Source organism: Elephantulus edwardii, unplaced genomic scaffold (assembly GCF_000299155.1).
Source record: "Elephantulus edwardii isolate Elephantulus edwardi_28Jun2011 unplaced genomic scaffold, EleEdw1.0 scaffold00024, whole genome shotgun sequence".
Classification (NCBI taxonomy): domain Eukaryota; kingdom Metazoa; phylum Chordata; class Mammalia; order Macroscelidea; family Macroscelididae; genus Elephantulus; species Elephantulus edwardii.
The window spans coordinates 20764384-20780836 of record NW_006399774.1 but is presented as its reverse complement, the minus strand read 5'-3'; the positions used below and the strand labels follow the sequence as shown (position 1 = coordinate 20780836).

The 16453-nt window shown below is 42.4% G+C and overlaps 1 protein-coding gene across 1 annotated transcript in view; it reads left to right on the top strand.

Moving 5' to 3' along the window:
• Nucleotides 1-16453, top strand: part of PDE10A (phosphodiesterase 10A) — a 323659-nt gene that overhangs the window by 261666 nt on the left and 45540 nt on the right. The window contains exon 11 of the mRNA XM_006882827.1: nt 15182-15324. Within this exon, the coding sequence (XP_006882889.1) occupies nt 15182-15324 (143 nt within the window). The remainder of the gene's footprint in view (nt 1-15181; nt 15325-16453) is intronic.

Sequence of the window (16453 nt, the reverse complement as noted above, 5' to 3'; positions counted from 1 at the left end):
TGACTCAGTATATTCTTTCCATCTTCTTTTAATACTTCCTGGATCATTTAATATTCTGCTGAAAGCATCCTTGATTATAGCAACTCAGGGTTTGAATTTGTTCTTCAGTTCCTTGAGCTTAAGAAATGCTGAGCGAGTTCCGCCCTTTTGATTTTCTCACTCCAACTCCTTGCACATTTCATTGTAAACCTTAACTCACTTACCGTACAGATTCATGTCTTTAAAGGTGTTTACGATTTAGTGGCATTTAGTGTCCTCACATATATTAGAGGTTGCTGTCTGTCTAAGAATTTTCTCATGACCATGAAGAAAAGCTCTCATGCTCTATCTGTCAGCCCAGCCCTTGCCCCTTCTCAGCCCTTAGCCGTCTACTAACCTACTTTATGTCTCATTGACATTGGCCACCAAGAGATTCCATAAGAAAGGAATCATACAGTGTGTCATCTTTGGGTCTGCCTTATCCTAATAGCGTGATGTTTCTGGAGAGTTGTGGTGGCGGTAAGTTACAGTAGGCATTGAACTTCTTTCCAAATGTTATCCGACGGTGTGGATATACCTCTCTTTGTTTAATGAAGCAGTACAAATTGGTGTTTCTCCCATCTTTTAGCTATGAAATGTTTGCTACTGTGAACATCTCGGACAACTTAATGTTTGAATCCTTGTTCTGAATTTACTGGGTGTGTAGCTAGAAGTGGAACTGCTTGGTCATACAATTTCTTGATAGTTTGAAAACGAAATTGTTTTCCGCAGTGACTTCACTGTCTTACATTCCCTCTGAATTTTTTTCAGATTCTCTCCAAGACTTGTTTTTGTCTGCCTTCTTTTTAAAAGCCATCCGACAGGGGATGAAGTGGTTTCTCATGGAGTCTTCTTTTCATTTCCTGATGATGAATGATGCTGAGTATCTAAACATATGCCTGTTGGATATTTGTCTTTCCTTTTAAAGTATATCTACTTTTGTCTATTTTCAAAATTGAGCTATTTGTTCTTTTTTATTGTTGTTACAATGTGCCATCACATCTGAACCAATTCATAGCTGATCCACCAGCAGGTTTTCAGAGGCTGTAAATCTCCTGGGAGGAGATTGCCCGTCTTTTACTGTCCTCAGTAATTTATCATTGAGTTATAATTCTTTGTTGCTGAAGTCTCTATTATGGTTGTGTTGTCTCTTTCTTCTTTCAAGTGTCTGTTTTTGCTTCATGTATTTGGTGCTCTGATGCTGGGTCAATATATAGCTAAGGATTTATTCTTTCTGATGGGTGTCCATTCTATCTTTAAAAATTAAGGTCTTTATCTCTTGTGTATTGGTTTCCTAGTCCTGCTTTAACAAAGTACCACAACTTTGTTGTTGTTGCTAAATGCATTTCAGTCCATTGTTACTCATAGCCTGGCCCTCGCTTGTGCTGTTCTCCTGGTACCACAAGGAGGGGACTTGAAGCAATGGAAATGTACTTGCTCACTTTATACTGATACTGGAAAATATATTGCATTTCTAACTGGTATATGATCAAGAACACATTTACATACATATTATTATATTAATCTGCTTTTTATTCCAATTGAGAGAAGAAAGGAGCTGAAATTGACAGTATACATTTTAAAACTGCTATTTATGTGTTTTGCCTTTTCTGGCTGTTCTTTGTTTTTTAGTTTGTTTCTTGATTTTGCTTTATTCTTAAAAAATATTTCCCCTATCTGGATTTGAATTATCATCTGAGTTCCCTTGCTTTTAGTCTGAAGAACTTCTTTTAATAAATTTTGCCAGTTTTTGTTTATCTAAAGATGCATTTATTTCACACTTAATTTTTTTTAAAGATTGTTTTTGTGGATATAGGATTCTTGCTTGACAAGTTTTGTTTCTTTTTCTTTTCAGCATTTTGAATTTGTTATTCCACTACCTTCTGGCCTCCATCATTTCTGATGAGAAGTCAGCTGTTAATCTTATTGGAATTCTTTTGTAAGTGATGAGTAATTTTCTTCTTGCCATTTGCAAGATTGTCTCCTTGTATTGGGCTTTTAGTAGTTTAGCTATGGTGTTCTTGCTTGTGGATTGAATTACTCTTTTCCCTGTTGGGACTTTATTGAGCTTCCTGGTTGGTTAGGTTATAGCTTTTCAGTAAATTTGGAGAGTGATAAGCTATTATTTCTTTGAATATTTTGTTATTGTTTTCTTTCCTCTCCTGTCTGTCCTTCTGGTACTTATATCACATGTAAATGGATTCTCTTAATGTTGTCTGCATGTACCTAAGCCTCTGATAATTTTTTCTTTATTCTTTGTTTTTATAATTCAGTAAAATTTATCACAAGTTCACTAACCTTTTCTTCTGATGATGTCATATCTACTATTGAGCCTTTCTAAGAATTATAATTTATTTATTATCATTTTTAACTCCAGGGTTTCTATCTGGATCTGCTTTTATTATTTCTATCTCTTTATTCGTGTTCTCTATTTAATGCAACATTGTCATCATAGTATTTGCTGTTTTAAGCTCAGTTTCTTTTAGTTCTTTGAACACATTTATAATGGCTGGGTATTGTTCTCACAGACAGTTTTAATTGCCTTCTTTCTTCCTAAATGTATTGGTTATATGTCCCTGTTTAGTTGCATGTTTTATGATACCTTGCTGAAAACATTATGTTTGCTATTGTAACGTTTCTGGGAATTCCCCCATCTGCGGGGCTGTGACTTGTTTACGTGTGTGGTCACTGGCTGCACTGTATTGATGGCATTTGCCCCGTCCCATGCCACCTGGCAATGCAGAGCCTTTCATACTGTTCTCAAGACAACATACACTGGATTGTCCCACAGTCATCCTGGAAAGATAGTGGTTTTGGTTGGGCTCTCTTTAGTGATTTTTTTTCTTTCTTCCAACTACCAGATTTCAAATGACAATAACTACCATCTTTGTTCCATTGTTTCCAACAATATCTCATGGTAGAAGGTGTTTCATGAGTTGATCCAGTCAAATCTAGGATCTTTGAAAGGATAATTCCTGAGGTCAGTATTTGAGATTTAGTCTTATGACAGAGAGACCCTTTTCAGCTGCCCCTTTTCCTTTTCTTTGCAGAAAACTCACCAGCCTAGAATTAAGCCTGTATCTCCAACAGACCTACTGTTCTCCTTGCAGATATCTTTCAATAGAACCTATGCAGTTTTTGAGAGTACTCTATGGCTGGAGTTTCTGCATATACCACTGTAAATTAAGCAGACCTTTTGAGGAAAGATGAGTCCTCTGATATTCTGCTTGTCCCACCAGGCAAAATCTGAGCCATGCCTCTGGTGCCAGGGGTGCAACTATGGCCAATTTCTGTCATCACGCCTTCACATTAGCACTTAGACTGTAGGCGGAAGAAGGGAGTTGGCAGTCCTGTATGTCCTCACCGTGCTTCAGAATCAGAACATGTTTGATTGTGGTCCTAGATTTCTAGTACTACCAGTACTACCACACAAGGTAAACTTGCCATTTCACAAACCAGAGATGACAGATATAGGAACCCGTAGCTCTTGGTTGCCCTTGGCTAAGTCACACAGGCAGCAGAAGACAGCTGTGGGTGAAAAATGCCGAGGTCATGGCCTTCCAGGGAAGATAGGTCTCCAGCGGGAGTGTGTAGGTTGCAGTGGTATGGAATAGATGTTCCTTTTTACAGACTTTTGATGTTTTTACCAAATTTAGTAGATTACTTTGCATACCTATTTTTTTTTCATTTAGTGTACACACTTGGGTTCATCACCAGAAACTTTAAAATGTTTTATGTAAAAAAAAATAAGTGATATTAACCAGTTTTGTTGAGAAGCAAGTCAGCCTCGCCCCTCACTGGGCCGTGATACTTGACGCTGGACTAGTCAACGTGGCGAGTCCATCTCTGCCCTTAGGTTGGAGCTCCCAGTGCTTGCTTGCCTGCACAGTTGCTGAGGGGTCATGAAGAGTGTCTCAAAACTGGACTGACTGGAGATGACAGTGCCAATTTGTATTCTCTCATAGTAACACTAATGTGTGGCTTATTTCTTTCTGATAGAAAGAAACTGTGTGTTTCTATGTATCTACACATTACTGTTTCATTTGGAAAATACTAGGTTGCCTGGCATATCCCCAGCATCATACTTGGATACCTTCAGACCTCTTTTGATACCAGGAAAGCATTTAATGTAGACTTAGTCACATAATTATCATAAAAGTTATTTTAAAAATTAATCTCTTTTGCTTTATTTTTTAAATGGTTTTAAGTATGCTTTAAAAAGATTTTAGCAGTTCTTCTACCACTTACTGCTTTACGCAGTAACTTCTTTATTTGAACAGATAAAGGAGCATGCCACATAGCTTAATATAATTGGCAATGTTATTATCAGCCTTTAGAATTTAGTGTTTTTAATGGGGACTGGTATATACGTTTATATTTGGTCTGGGGTGGTTTCTTTCACACTAAGATGTTTAAAAGACCTGTAATGGAATCTAACAGTCGCTTGCTTTCCCTTTATGCCTGTGTGTCATTAAAAGAGGATTTCCAGTAAATAGGGGAGAAAATGTGATTCGCTGTGAAAATATCATGTATGTGAGTTTTTATATTTTCCATTTTCATCTACAAATCGTTTTATGATTTTTTAAAGCATCTAGTATTTACTCTGTCATCACTTATGATTTAGTTATCTCATTATGTTTATTGTTCGTTATCTCATCAGTTGTTGTAATACTGTTTATTGAACTGTTCATTCTTTTCCTGTTGCTTTGAAGTACTTTATCACATACTGTTTCTCTTTCTGGCTCTAAACTTTATGTCATCCTAAAGACCTTCCAAGTTAGCATTTTATTAATGCCATGTCTGTCTGGTTGTTAATAGTTCTAATGTGTTTAACACTTGGTTGGTGTGAGCACCTACCATTATGCATCATTTTTCTTTTGAAAGGATATGTTACTATTTAGATGCATTTGTTCTTTTATACTGATTTTGGAAGAATTCGGTCAGTTTTCTCCAGCAGTCTTGATAGTAGTTGCACTGAACATTGTCTGATTTTCCGTTCTTTATTTTCATTAATCTCAGTTACTTCTCTGAGGCCTCATGTTACTTCTTAAAGTTTTTTCTCAGTTTATGTCTTAGATTTTTATCCAAGAATTTTATCTTTGGGATGAGGATAAACTTACAGTGCTTATAGTGACAGCAGTAGTGGCTTTTGTTTTCAGTGTCTATGCAATATTTTTTGTTGTTTTAGTATGTTGACTAAGATTAATACTGAATGAAAATAGTGAGGGTGAATATTTTTTTCTCAGTATTTACGCTTTTCATATTTCCGTGTAGCACAAATTTATTGTCCCGAAGATACTTTTCATCATCATGAAGATGATGGCTTATGTCCCGCAGTCTGTCCTGACAGACCGTTTATAGTCTAGTTTAAACTATAGTCTATAGGTTAAAGTTTATAGTCTAGTGAGAGAGATTTACTTTATGAGTCAGGATATTTCAGGAAAACAGGAGGGGACACACACACACACACACACACACACACACCCCCATGAAAGAGACAGATGGCTTGATCTTAAAGAGTTGGCTCATGTGGTCATGTTGTTGTTTACCTTCAAGTTGTATTGACTCATAGCTAATCTCCAGTGAGTTTTTGGAGATAGTAAATTGCATGTGAGGAGATTGCCTGTCTTTCATCCCTGAAGCAGCTTGTGGGAAGATTGCTCATATTTCTCCCTTGAAGCTGCTGTTGGATTCAGATTGCATGCCTTTGGGCTGGCAGTGCAACCCCTTACCACTAGACCTCTAGAACTCCCTGAAAGCCAGGCTGCAGACTAGACCTGACAGTCTTGCATTAGAAATTGGTAGGTCGGGTGGCAGGTTGGAAATTCTGAAGGAAATCTCTGTTAAAATCTTGAGGTAGAATTTCTTCTCCTCTCTGATGTCTCAGTTTTACCTCTTAAGACCTTCAGTGAGTGTAGAAGAGGCCCACACTTGTTACGAGTGACAATCTTATTTAAAATCAACAGAAAAGAAATGTTAATCACATCAACAAAGTACCTTTATAGCAATACACTTATTTGACCACATAGTTTCTTTGCCATTTGTCACACGGTGGTGGCTTGCTTGTGGCTATCATGCTGAAAGCTGTCCCCGCAGTATTTCAAAGCCCAGCAGGGTCAGCCCTGGGAAACAAGCTTTAGCTGCGGTTCCACACCAAGACAGATTAGAAAGGAGGACATGGTGAGTGGCTGTGGAGAACAGTCCTGGAACTCTGTTGTCCATCATGCCAGACGGTGATCTGCTCAGATTAGAAATCACTTAGGGTATAACTGGGGAGCAGTAGGCCTCATCCGAGTCAACTTGATTCTAGTTCTGTCCGGGGAAGAAAGCATTCCATTTGCTTTGACTCTTCATTTACTGATGTGGCATGACTCACATGAGAAGAAAGAGCTGCAAGCATCCGTTCATAATCTCAGTGTAGAATACTTACAATAGGAATCTAGGAAAATTGGAAGTCATTATAAATGAAGTACATGAAGATCAGTATCTGGGCCATCAGTGAACAGAAATGGACTGATAGTGGCCATTTTGAACTGGAAGTATATGGTCTACGAGCTGTGTCAGGCATAACAAAGTGAAGAGGATGGACATTGCACTCTGTCAAAAAGAAAATATTTAAAAAATTTTTCCCATTCACATTGCGTCTCATATCATCATTCCCATACGTGGTGTTTTATAAAACCAATCAACATTGATCTGTGCTCCGTCTTTTCAGATTTCCACTGGATTGTTCCTAATTCTTTCACCTCAACTCCTTCCTTCACCCCCTCCCTCTACCCACCAAACTGCTACCTGGGATTCTCCACTTCCCCACCCTCTGTTCCCTTCACACCCCCCCCCATTTGGACAGTTAAACAATTCTTACTAGTTACGTATCTGTATTTATAATAATGGTCTTAATGCAGTATTAGTCCTTATGAGCCTGAGTTTGTTCACTCAGCGTAATGCTCTCTAGCCTCTCCCATGTTATATTTTTCTGAATCATTGCTCTTGAGTACTGGATAGTATTCCATCATGTGAATATAACACAGTTTCTCAATGCAGTTGTTTGGTGATGGACATTTGGGCTGTTTCCGTGTTCTTGCTATTGTGAATAACACTGCTGTGAATATAGGTGTACAAATGTCCATTTGTGTCTTAGTTCTGTTTTCCTCAGCGTCTATTCCTAGCAGTGGAATAGCTGGATCATAGGGAATTTCTAAGTATAACTTTTTGAGAAAATGCTAAACTGCATTCCAGAGTGGTTTTACTGTTTAATAAAATCCCACCAATAATGTATGAGAGTTCTAATTTCTCTGCATCCTCTCCACAATTTATTACTTGCTGTCCTGTTAAACTTTGCCACTGCTACTGGAGTGAGATGGTATCTCATTGTGGTTTTGATTTGAATCTCTCTTATTACCAGTGGCTTTTAGCATTTCTTCATGTGTCTGTTGGCCATCTGAATGTCTTTCTTTGTGAAAGGTCTTTCCATGTCTTTTGCCCATTTTATAATTGCATTTTCAGTCTTTTTCTTGTGGCAGTCCAATGATATTCTATAAACTTTCGTTATGAGACCCTTGTCTGAAATGACATTGCCAAATGCTTTTCCCAAGTCAGTAGGGTTTCTTTTCACCCTATTGAAAAAAGGTTTTGATGCATTCAGAGATGTAATCTTTAGAAGGTCCCAGTCATCACTTTTGTTCTCTATTGGTTGCACATTTTTAACTGTAATTGCCTTCATTTTTATGCCCTAAGCTAGGCCCTCTAAGTTTGGTCTCATTTTGCCTCTTGCAATCTTTTTGGTTTTGGGGTGTACCCCTTGGTCCACTCCACTTTACGTTGATTTTTGTTTGTGGTGTGAGATGTGTATCCCGCTTCAGCTTTCTCCAAGTAGCAGTCTTATTTCCCAGCACCATTTGTTGAAGAGGTGGCTGTTTCCCAAAAAGAACATTTTAAGACTCATCTTAAACTACAGCCTTGTTGGGGATGGGCTTCTAGATATACCTCTAAGAGGAGGAACGCTCAATATAACCATTATTCAAATTTACTTACAAACCATTAACGCCAAAGATGATGAAATTAAGGAATTTTGCAGTCGATGAGCCAATTAAGATGTATTGATAATTTTTGATGATTAGAATGTGAACATTGTAAATAAAGAACAAAGAGGAGACAGAAACAGTGCCAGAGACAGCATGACAGCATTTTGCAGAAACAAGCTTACTCATTGCTAGTACATTTTCAACAACATAAATGGTGACAGTATATATGGTGGTCAGGACCCTCCGTGTACCTGCCCCTTCTGCTGCCTGCAGACCTCTGCATGAGGCCTCTAGATCCCAGCGGGGCCTGACCTACCCTTCTCATTGCCTTCAGATCTCTGCTTCAGTGGTCAGGACTGGTTTTAGGGCTGCAGCTATCTGTTCACTGCTTCATCTTGCTTCAATCAACAGTCAACACCCTTGGTACCAGCATTCAGGAAATCAGGAGACCTGTTCCACTCAGAAAATTCCAATGCAGTAACTGCATCATACAATGCATCACTGTCAGGGACCGCTCCAAAATACTGAGGAGCGGTAATGTCAGGTTGAAGACTAAGATGTGCCTTGATTTAGGCTGTGGTTTCTCAATCACCTGTTACACACCTGAGAGTGGACAGTGAAGGAAGATGACAGAATAGGAATCAAGGCCTTTGAGTTCTAGTCCTCGAGAGAACGGAATATCCCATGTACTGCCAAAATAACAAACAGATTTGTACTGAAAAGAGAAGCAAGAGATCTCCTTGGAGACAAGGGTGACGAAGCTTCATCTTTCATACTTTGGCCATGTAGCTTGGTGAGAAAGTACCTTGGAAAGAGACATTATGCTTCTAAAGGTGGAGGGACACTGAGCAAGAGGAGGACCCGCAATGAGGTGGGTTGGTATGATGACGTCATCAGTGGGCTCAGGTGTGTCAGAGATGATGAGGACGGCACAGGAGAGGGCAGGGTTCAGACTGGCTCTTCATAGGGTCTCGATGAGTCATACTAGACTTGACAGCACCTAACAACTAGATATCACTTAGGGTTGACCACACTATTGACTTCACCATTGGAAAGAGACTGTGCAGAAGATCAGTGCCATCTGTCTAAGCAAGGCCAGGGACTTTTCAGAACATCAGCGGAGATCACCAGTTACTAATATGAAAGTTCAAATTGAAGTTTAAAATAATGAACCCAACTTGTGAGAGCCTGCGCTCGCTCATGCTCATTCTTTCTCCCTCCCTCCCTCCCTCTCTCTCTCTCTCTCTCTCTCTGTGGGTGTGTGTGTGTCTGTCTGTCTGAATTCAGAAATAATCTCAAGAACAGTTTTGAGACATTGAACACTGAATGAAGATCAGACTAGCTTGGGAGGGACATCAACATTATAATACATAAAGAGACCATAAGGTCACTACAAAGACAAAAAAGAAAAGACCAAAGTAGATGTCAGAAGACATTTGGAAATATGCTCTTGAATGTAGAGAAGCTAAAGAAAATAGAAAAAAGTACCAAGGAGAAACCTAAACAGAAGATTGTAAAGGGTAAGCTGAGGGAACCGAAGAACAAATTCGAGCCTTGAGTTGCAATCGTTAAGGATTCTGGGGGCAGAATATCAAATGGTCCAGGAAGCTTCAAAAGAAGACGGAAGAAGCTGAGTCACTGTATCAGAAGGAACTGGCTGACACAGAAGAATTACGTGAAGCAACTTATGATCAAGAGCCAGTGGTGATGAACGAGGAAGTTTAAGCAGCTCTGAAGGAATTGGAAAAAAACCAAAGCCCCAGTTGGCATACCAGTTGACATATATGGACACACAGATGCTGACCTGGGCGTGCTCACCAAGTTGTCAAGAATTTTGGAGGACAACCACCTGGCCAGCTGGCTGGAGAAGTCTGTATTTATTCCCATTCCAAACAAAAAGGTGACCTGACAGAGTACATAAATTATCAAACAATATCACTAATATACATGCATGCAAAATCTTTCTAAAGATTATTTTTAAAATTACTAGAACAGTACCTTGACAGAGAACTACTAGAAATACAAGCCAGGTTTAGAAAAGGCTGTGGCTCTAGATACATTACCACCAGTGTTAGGTGGATCTTGGCTGAAAGCAAAGATTGACAGAGGAATGTCTATCTGTGTTTCATTGACTATGCAAAAACATTTGACTGTGTGTATCACAACAAATTGTGGCTGATTCTGAAAAGAAAGAGAATCCCAGAACACTTGATTGTTCTCATGCAACATATACTGAGACCAGGAAGCAGTCCTCAGAACAGAGCAAGGAAACAGTATGGTTTGAAATCAGGAAAAGAGTGTGTCAGGGATACACCCTGTCTCCACACCTTTTCAGTCTGTATGCAGAACAGACCAGGAAGGTGTATTTTATAAGGATAAATGTGCCACCAGGATTGGAGGAAAACTCATCAACAACCTGAGTTATGTAGATGACACAACCTTGCTTGCTGAATGAAACTGAGGAGGACCGAAAGCATTTCCTGAAGAAGGTCAAGGACTGTAGTTTTCAATATGAAGAACATATGTACATCAAGAAGACAAAGGTTCTCACCACTTGGCAGCACCATGATGGACGGAGAAGAGACTGATGTTAACAATTATGGCTTGCTCAGCTCAACAACTCTTGGCACCAGCAGTCAGAAAATCAAAAGATAAATTGCATTGGAGAAGTCTGTTGTCAGGGACCTCTCCAGAGTACTGAAGAGCAGTGATGTCGGTCTAGAGACTAAGATGCACTTGATCCAGGCCATGGTCTTTACAGCTACTTGCTATGCATCAGAGATCTGGATAATGACTAAGAATGACGGAATAAGAATTTATCCCTTTGAGTTGTGGTGCTGGAGTAGAGTATTGAACATACCATGGGCCACCATGAAAACAAACAGGTCTGTCTTGGGAAGCTGAAACCAAGTTTCTCCTTGGATACAGGGAGTTTGAAGCTCTGTTTCACATACTTTGGGCACATGGACAGGGAGGGACCTTGGAGAAGGACATCATGCTTGGAAGGGAAGATGGACAGTCAAGGAAAGGAAGACCTTGGATGAGATGGATTGACACAGTAACTGGGTTAATGGGATTAGGTCTGTCAGAGTCTGTAAGACTGGCTCAGGATAGGGCAGAGTTCAGAGCTATTTTATTTAGGATTACTATGAGTCATAGGCGACTTGATGCCACATAACAATAAGTATAGAAGACAAGTATTGTAATGTGAAAGGATCTGAGTTAAAAAGCCAAATGGGAAGAATTGGCTCTGCTTTTGTCAAGCCAAAGGAACTTAGAAAAAAACAACAAAAAACAAATTACAGGCTTGGATTTCAATGCTGAAAGTTTCTTTGGACAAAATACTAAATAAGGGAGGAAGCATCGAAATCAGATGGCAGGAACACACAGACCTCGTTGACACTGCATGCTTACTTCCGGCCACGAGGCCCTTGCTGCTTGGAGAGACTATGCTGCGAGCATCACTTGCCCCTTGAAGGTGTGGATTCTGATCAGAAGGCTCATCAGATGGGAAAACATCACATCACTTCAGCTTCACCCCATGGAGGCAGCGTGATGAACGAGACCTTTGTGGATGGAAATGTACAAATTCAAGAGTGAAGCACCAGTTTTTTTATTTAAATGTGACAGCGCTCTTTAGTTACACATGTTGGGCCATAGAGTCACACTGTGTGGAGAACAAATACTAGACTGTGCTCACTGGCCTGGTGATAGGAACAAGTTAGCATTCTGTGCCTCAGTTTTCCTCATATGTGAAATGGGCTTTAGGATCATCCAGACTTACATTGTTATATGGGGAGCAAGTGTATCATGAATAGGCACCTAAGATTTGCAGAAAGTTTGGCAGTGCCAGCACTTAACGTGTGAGTGTGTGTGTGTGTGTGTGTGTGTTATGTGCTGGCTAGTTGTCTACAACTCATAAAGGCCCTGTATACAGCAGCTCTGACACCTGCCCTATCCTGAGCCAGTGTCACAGGCTCCAACACACCTACCCCTTTTTGCCCCAGTTACTATATTAATCCATTTCATCCGGGGTCTCCCTCTCCTGCACTGTCCCTCCACCCTTTTGAGCATGATGTCCTTCTCCAAGGACTGGTCCCTCCTGGTCATGTGCCCAAAATATGTGAGACAGAAGTTCAAAATTCTTGCCTCAAGAAAAAACTTGGTTTCGCCCTGTCCAAGACAGACCAATTTGGTTTTTTTGGGGTTTTTTTGTTAGTTCAAGGTGTGTTCATGGCTCTTCTCCAGCACCACAATTTAAAGGCAACAGTTATTCTTCTGTCATCCCTAGTCATTGTCTAGCTCTCTGATGGATATCAAGTAATTGTGAAGCTCCTGGATTAGGCACACCTTAGTCTCTAGGCTGACATTGTTGCTCTTCAGTACTCTAGAGAGATCGCTGACAGCAGACATTCCAATTGCCATTCATCTTTTGATTTCTAGACTGCTGGTGTTAACAGTGTTGGTAGTGGAGCTGAGCAAATTGTAATGATTAACAACCTTAGTCTCTTCTCCATCTATCATGGTGCTGCCAATTGGTCCTGCAGTGAACAGCTTTGTCTTCTTGATGTTGAGCTTTAATCCATATTGAAGAAAGTCCTTGACCTTCAGGAAATGCTTCAGGTCCTCCTCAGGTTCAGCAAGCATGGTTGTGACATCTCCATAACACAGGCTGTTGATGAGTCTTCCTCCAATCCTGATGCCACATTCCTCCTCATAAAGCCCAGCTTCCCGAATGATCTGGTCTGCATACAGATGGAAAGGTCTGGAGACAGGATGCATCCCTGATGCGCTCCTTTCCGATTTTGAACCATGCAGTGTTTCCCTGCTCTGTCTTGAGGACAGCTTGCGTAATTCTTACTATGAGTTACTGTCAAACAATGAAACACATACAATGCAGTTACTCAAATACGAACAGCCTGAGTCTGCTAAGAGACTATTTTTAAAATGTTCACAAGTTGTAGGCCACAGGCACCAATCAGAAGAGAGACTGGCATTTGAGCCCAGACTCGGGCTGGCAGATCTGAAGGCAGGCAGCTGGCAGAGGCTGAGGCCAGCAGAACGTGGCCCCGGCTTTTGGTGTGATGTCAGTCCCCGCGTCCACTACGGCTGCCTGGACACAACCCAGCTGGTGGTTTATTCATGCGTGTGTCTGATCGTAGTAATGTGTTCCAGTGACTTTGAAGTTATTTAGGGCAGTGATACGTGAGCTGTTTTCTTTAAATTCCTAAAAGCCCACTGATGCTTTGCATTGACAGTTCAGTCACTTGCATTGCACTGCCCGACTCCGAGTTCCATGGAAGCTCCCTGTTGACGGCTTGGCTGGGTCAGCAGGGAGAGGGCAGTGGTCCTCAGCGGGAAGCAGTGGGAGGAGCACTGAGCTTCGAGTGAGTCTGTGACTGGCTCCTTTGTTTGACAGACCATTACTGAGTATGTGGCTTTGAGAGTTGCCAGGGTGCCCATACATGTTGTAGACAACACGCTCGGCTGCTAACAGAGAGGTCAGTGTTTCAGGTCCACCCTGAGGTGCCCTGGGAGAAAGACCTGGCTCCCCACATCCAAAATGTTACCCATTGAAGAGCATGTGGAGCCCAGTTCTGCTCTGACATTTGGGGTCGCCATGAGTTGGACTTGATGCAGGTGAACTTGCAGAGCATTCGGTCTGGGATGGGTGATGGTGCACATGGTCCAGGGCCACACTGGACAGGCCTGCCGTGGAGCTGTCCGCACACAGGAGACGAAGTAGACAGTCTTGAGACAGAGTTGAGGAACACTGGGGTGGGGCCTTGATGGCCAGGTGGCTACTTGGCAGGGAGATCACAAAGGCCAGCTGACATTTGGAATTCTAAACGTGAAGTATGACGTTGGGGACAACGGACCTTAGAGGTTGCACTCCAGTCTCTCTGGGCAGCAGGCCACTGAGCCGCCCAAGGACTGGACACAGAACAGTAAGAAGCATCCCTTGACTAAGGAGCCCCCTGGGGCCTGCTTAGTTGATATCAACACAGCTTTGACTGAATTGTCAAATACCAGAGCTTCAAACGTTTAACCTCATCCTAGGATATGTGATGTTGTTGGTATATACTGCTCTCAAGTCAGAACTGACCCGTAGCTGACCCTCCAGCGGGTTTTCAGAGGCAGTTAATTGCACAGGAGGAGATCACCCATCTTTCTCCCATGGAGCAGCTGGTGGATTCGAACCTCATACATTTGCAATGGCGGCATGATCCCTTACCACTAAGCCACTGGCCACAAGATTTACCCTGTACTTGCGTTATACCTGCAGTGATCATGTGATTCCCTTACTGCTACCGTCTTAATTCTCGTGATCAGCTTCATTGCTTTTTATATTTATTTGTTTCTAATCATCATTTTCTTAGCTTTCTCTGCAAGTTTGGCCTGAAAACATGTATCTTAACACTTGGTTATGTTAGGTTGATGTTCTGTGTAACCGAAGTTGAGCTTTTTAAGTCTTAAGGTTTAACTAATATTTAGAGAGGTGTGTGATTTACGTATTTATAAATTCTTTATGCTATTTCTAGATAATTAAACGCATATTTGTGCTTATATAAATTATTAAAGTAAATTTATATTTGCATATAACAGTGCTTATAAATAATACCATTTGTACTTATGAAAAAACCACGCCCCTTGCCATTGAGTTTATTCCACTGCACGGCTCTGTGTGTCACAGAACAGGACAAACGTGCATGTGGGCCTCTGGCTGTAACCTTCATGGGCAGATCCATGGTGGCATCCACAGTGGTGCAGCTGCTGACCAAGAAGTTAGCCGTTTAAACCCACCAGTTGCTTGGAGGGAGACAGATGTGGCAATTTGCTCAAGTAAAGTTTCACAGCTTTATAAACCTCTAGCACAGTTCACACTGGTGGCATTGTGCTGAGGATCTATGCTGCCCACCTGAAGGCAGGCGGTTTGAACCCACGAGCCGCTCAGAGGGAGAGAGGTGGCCAGTCTCCTGTGATCCGCTGTGAGTCCGTTCTGACTTGACTGTTCTCGATAGTGCATCTCTCAGGCAGGGAGCATCATAGCTCAGGTTGACGTTTATTCCCTGGTGAGGCAGCGCTGTCACTCTCTGTCCTCGCTTGTTGGCTGACTCTGTCTCTCCGTTTGCCTTTAGATATATGCAAAAAACCTGGTGAATGCCGACCGCTGTGCCCTCTTCCAGGTGGACCATAAGAACAAGGAGCTGTACTCGGACCTTTTTGATATTGGTGAGGAGAAAGAGGGAAAACCCGTCTTCAAGAAGACCAAAGAAATCAGGTACGGACGGCAGTGAGTGCAGGGCCTGGTCCAGAAGCACAGGGGCCCTGCCCCAAAATGCTGTGCCCGCCCGCAGGACCCCGCCATCCCTGTTACGCTGTGTCACTGCCGCAGTGAGTGAGGAAATGGCATCGCGGGGAACCTGTGCGGCACTCGGGATGACTGTCCTCTGGAAGTGATCCTTCTGGAAATCCTTGCTGGAAAATCTTGCTAGTGCTCCCTGCTGGGTAAAGGGCATGCTCCTCCTGACCCCACAGGTGCCTCAGGTCCTGAGCCAGGGCGTCCTTGACCAGTGTGGTCCATCCTCTGCCCTGTGCACAGAGCCCAGGCCGCCTGGAACCCTTCAGGCTGAGACTCAGGGTGACCGCAGGCTCTCAGCACGTGGATGTCATAGCGGGCCACCCCACTGCCCCCACAGTGTGACTGAGGGTTCAAACTGTTGACCTTGCGGTTATCAGCTTCACTGTACCCCACTGCACCCCAAGGGCTTCCAACAAGGAAGAGGTCTCAAAGACCCGACTTCACGAAAGTGGAGCTGCACCCTTGTCCCACCGCTGGCCAGCTGGTCACATGTCTGCACTTGAAATGAAGCTGTGGACTCTTGCACAGATTGGAGGGGTTTTGCTGGTGGAGATGGGGTGGCTCAGTTACCTGCAGTCTGCGCACCTGCAGGGCCCCTGGTACAGAACTGTGAAGATCCCAGCTTTACACCCAGAAATCGTCTTCTGGGTTTTTAATGTTTAGTACGCTTCACAGCGCAGGAGGAGAAGACCCTCTATGAGGTGGACTGATTCAGTGACTGGGGTAATCGGGATGGGTGTGTCAGAGACAATGTGATTGGCACAGGATAGAGCACGCTTTAGGGCTGTTGTGCATAGGGTCGCTATGAGTCGCAAACGACTCGACGGCACATAACAACAACAACAACAGTACACTTCCATTCCTCTTGCTTTGTTTTAGCTCCTTTCCCCACTTAGGGCTCCAAGGACAATCGCAGCATCTAATCAAACAGCTTACCTGGTGGGTCAACCGCTGTGTGTCTGCACAGCCAGTTACCGCCTCATTTAAGACGATAGAGTGAAGCCCCAGTCTGACCTCACTGCTGCCTGCACAGCACCCGCACACCTCA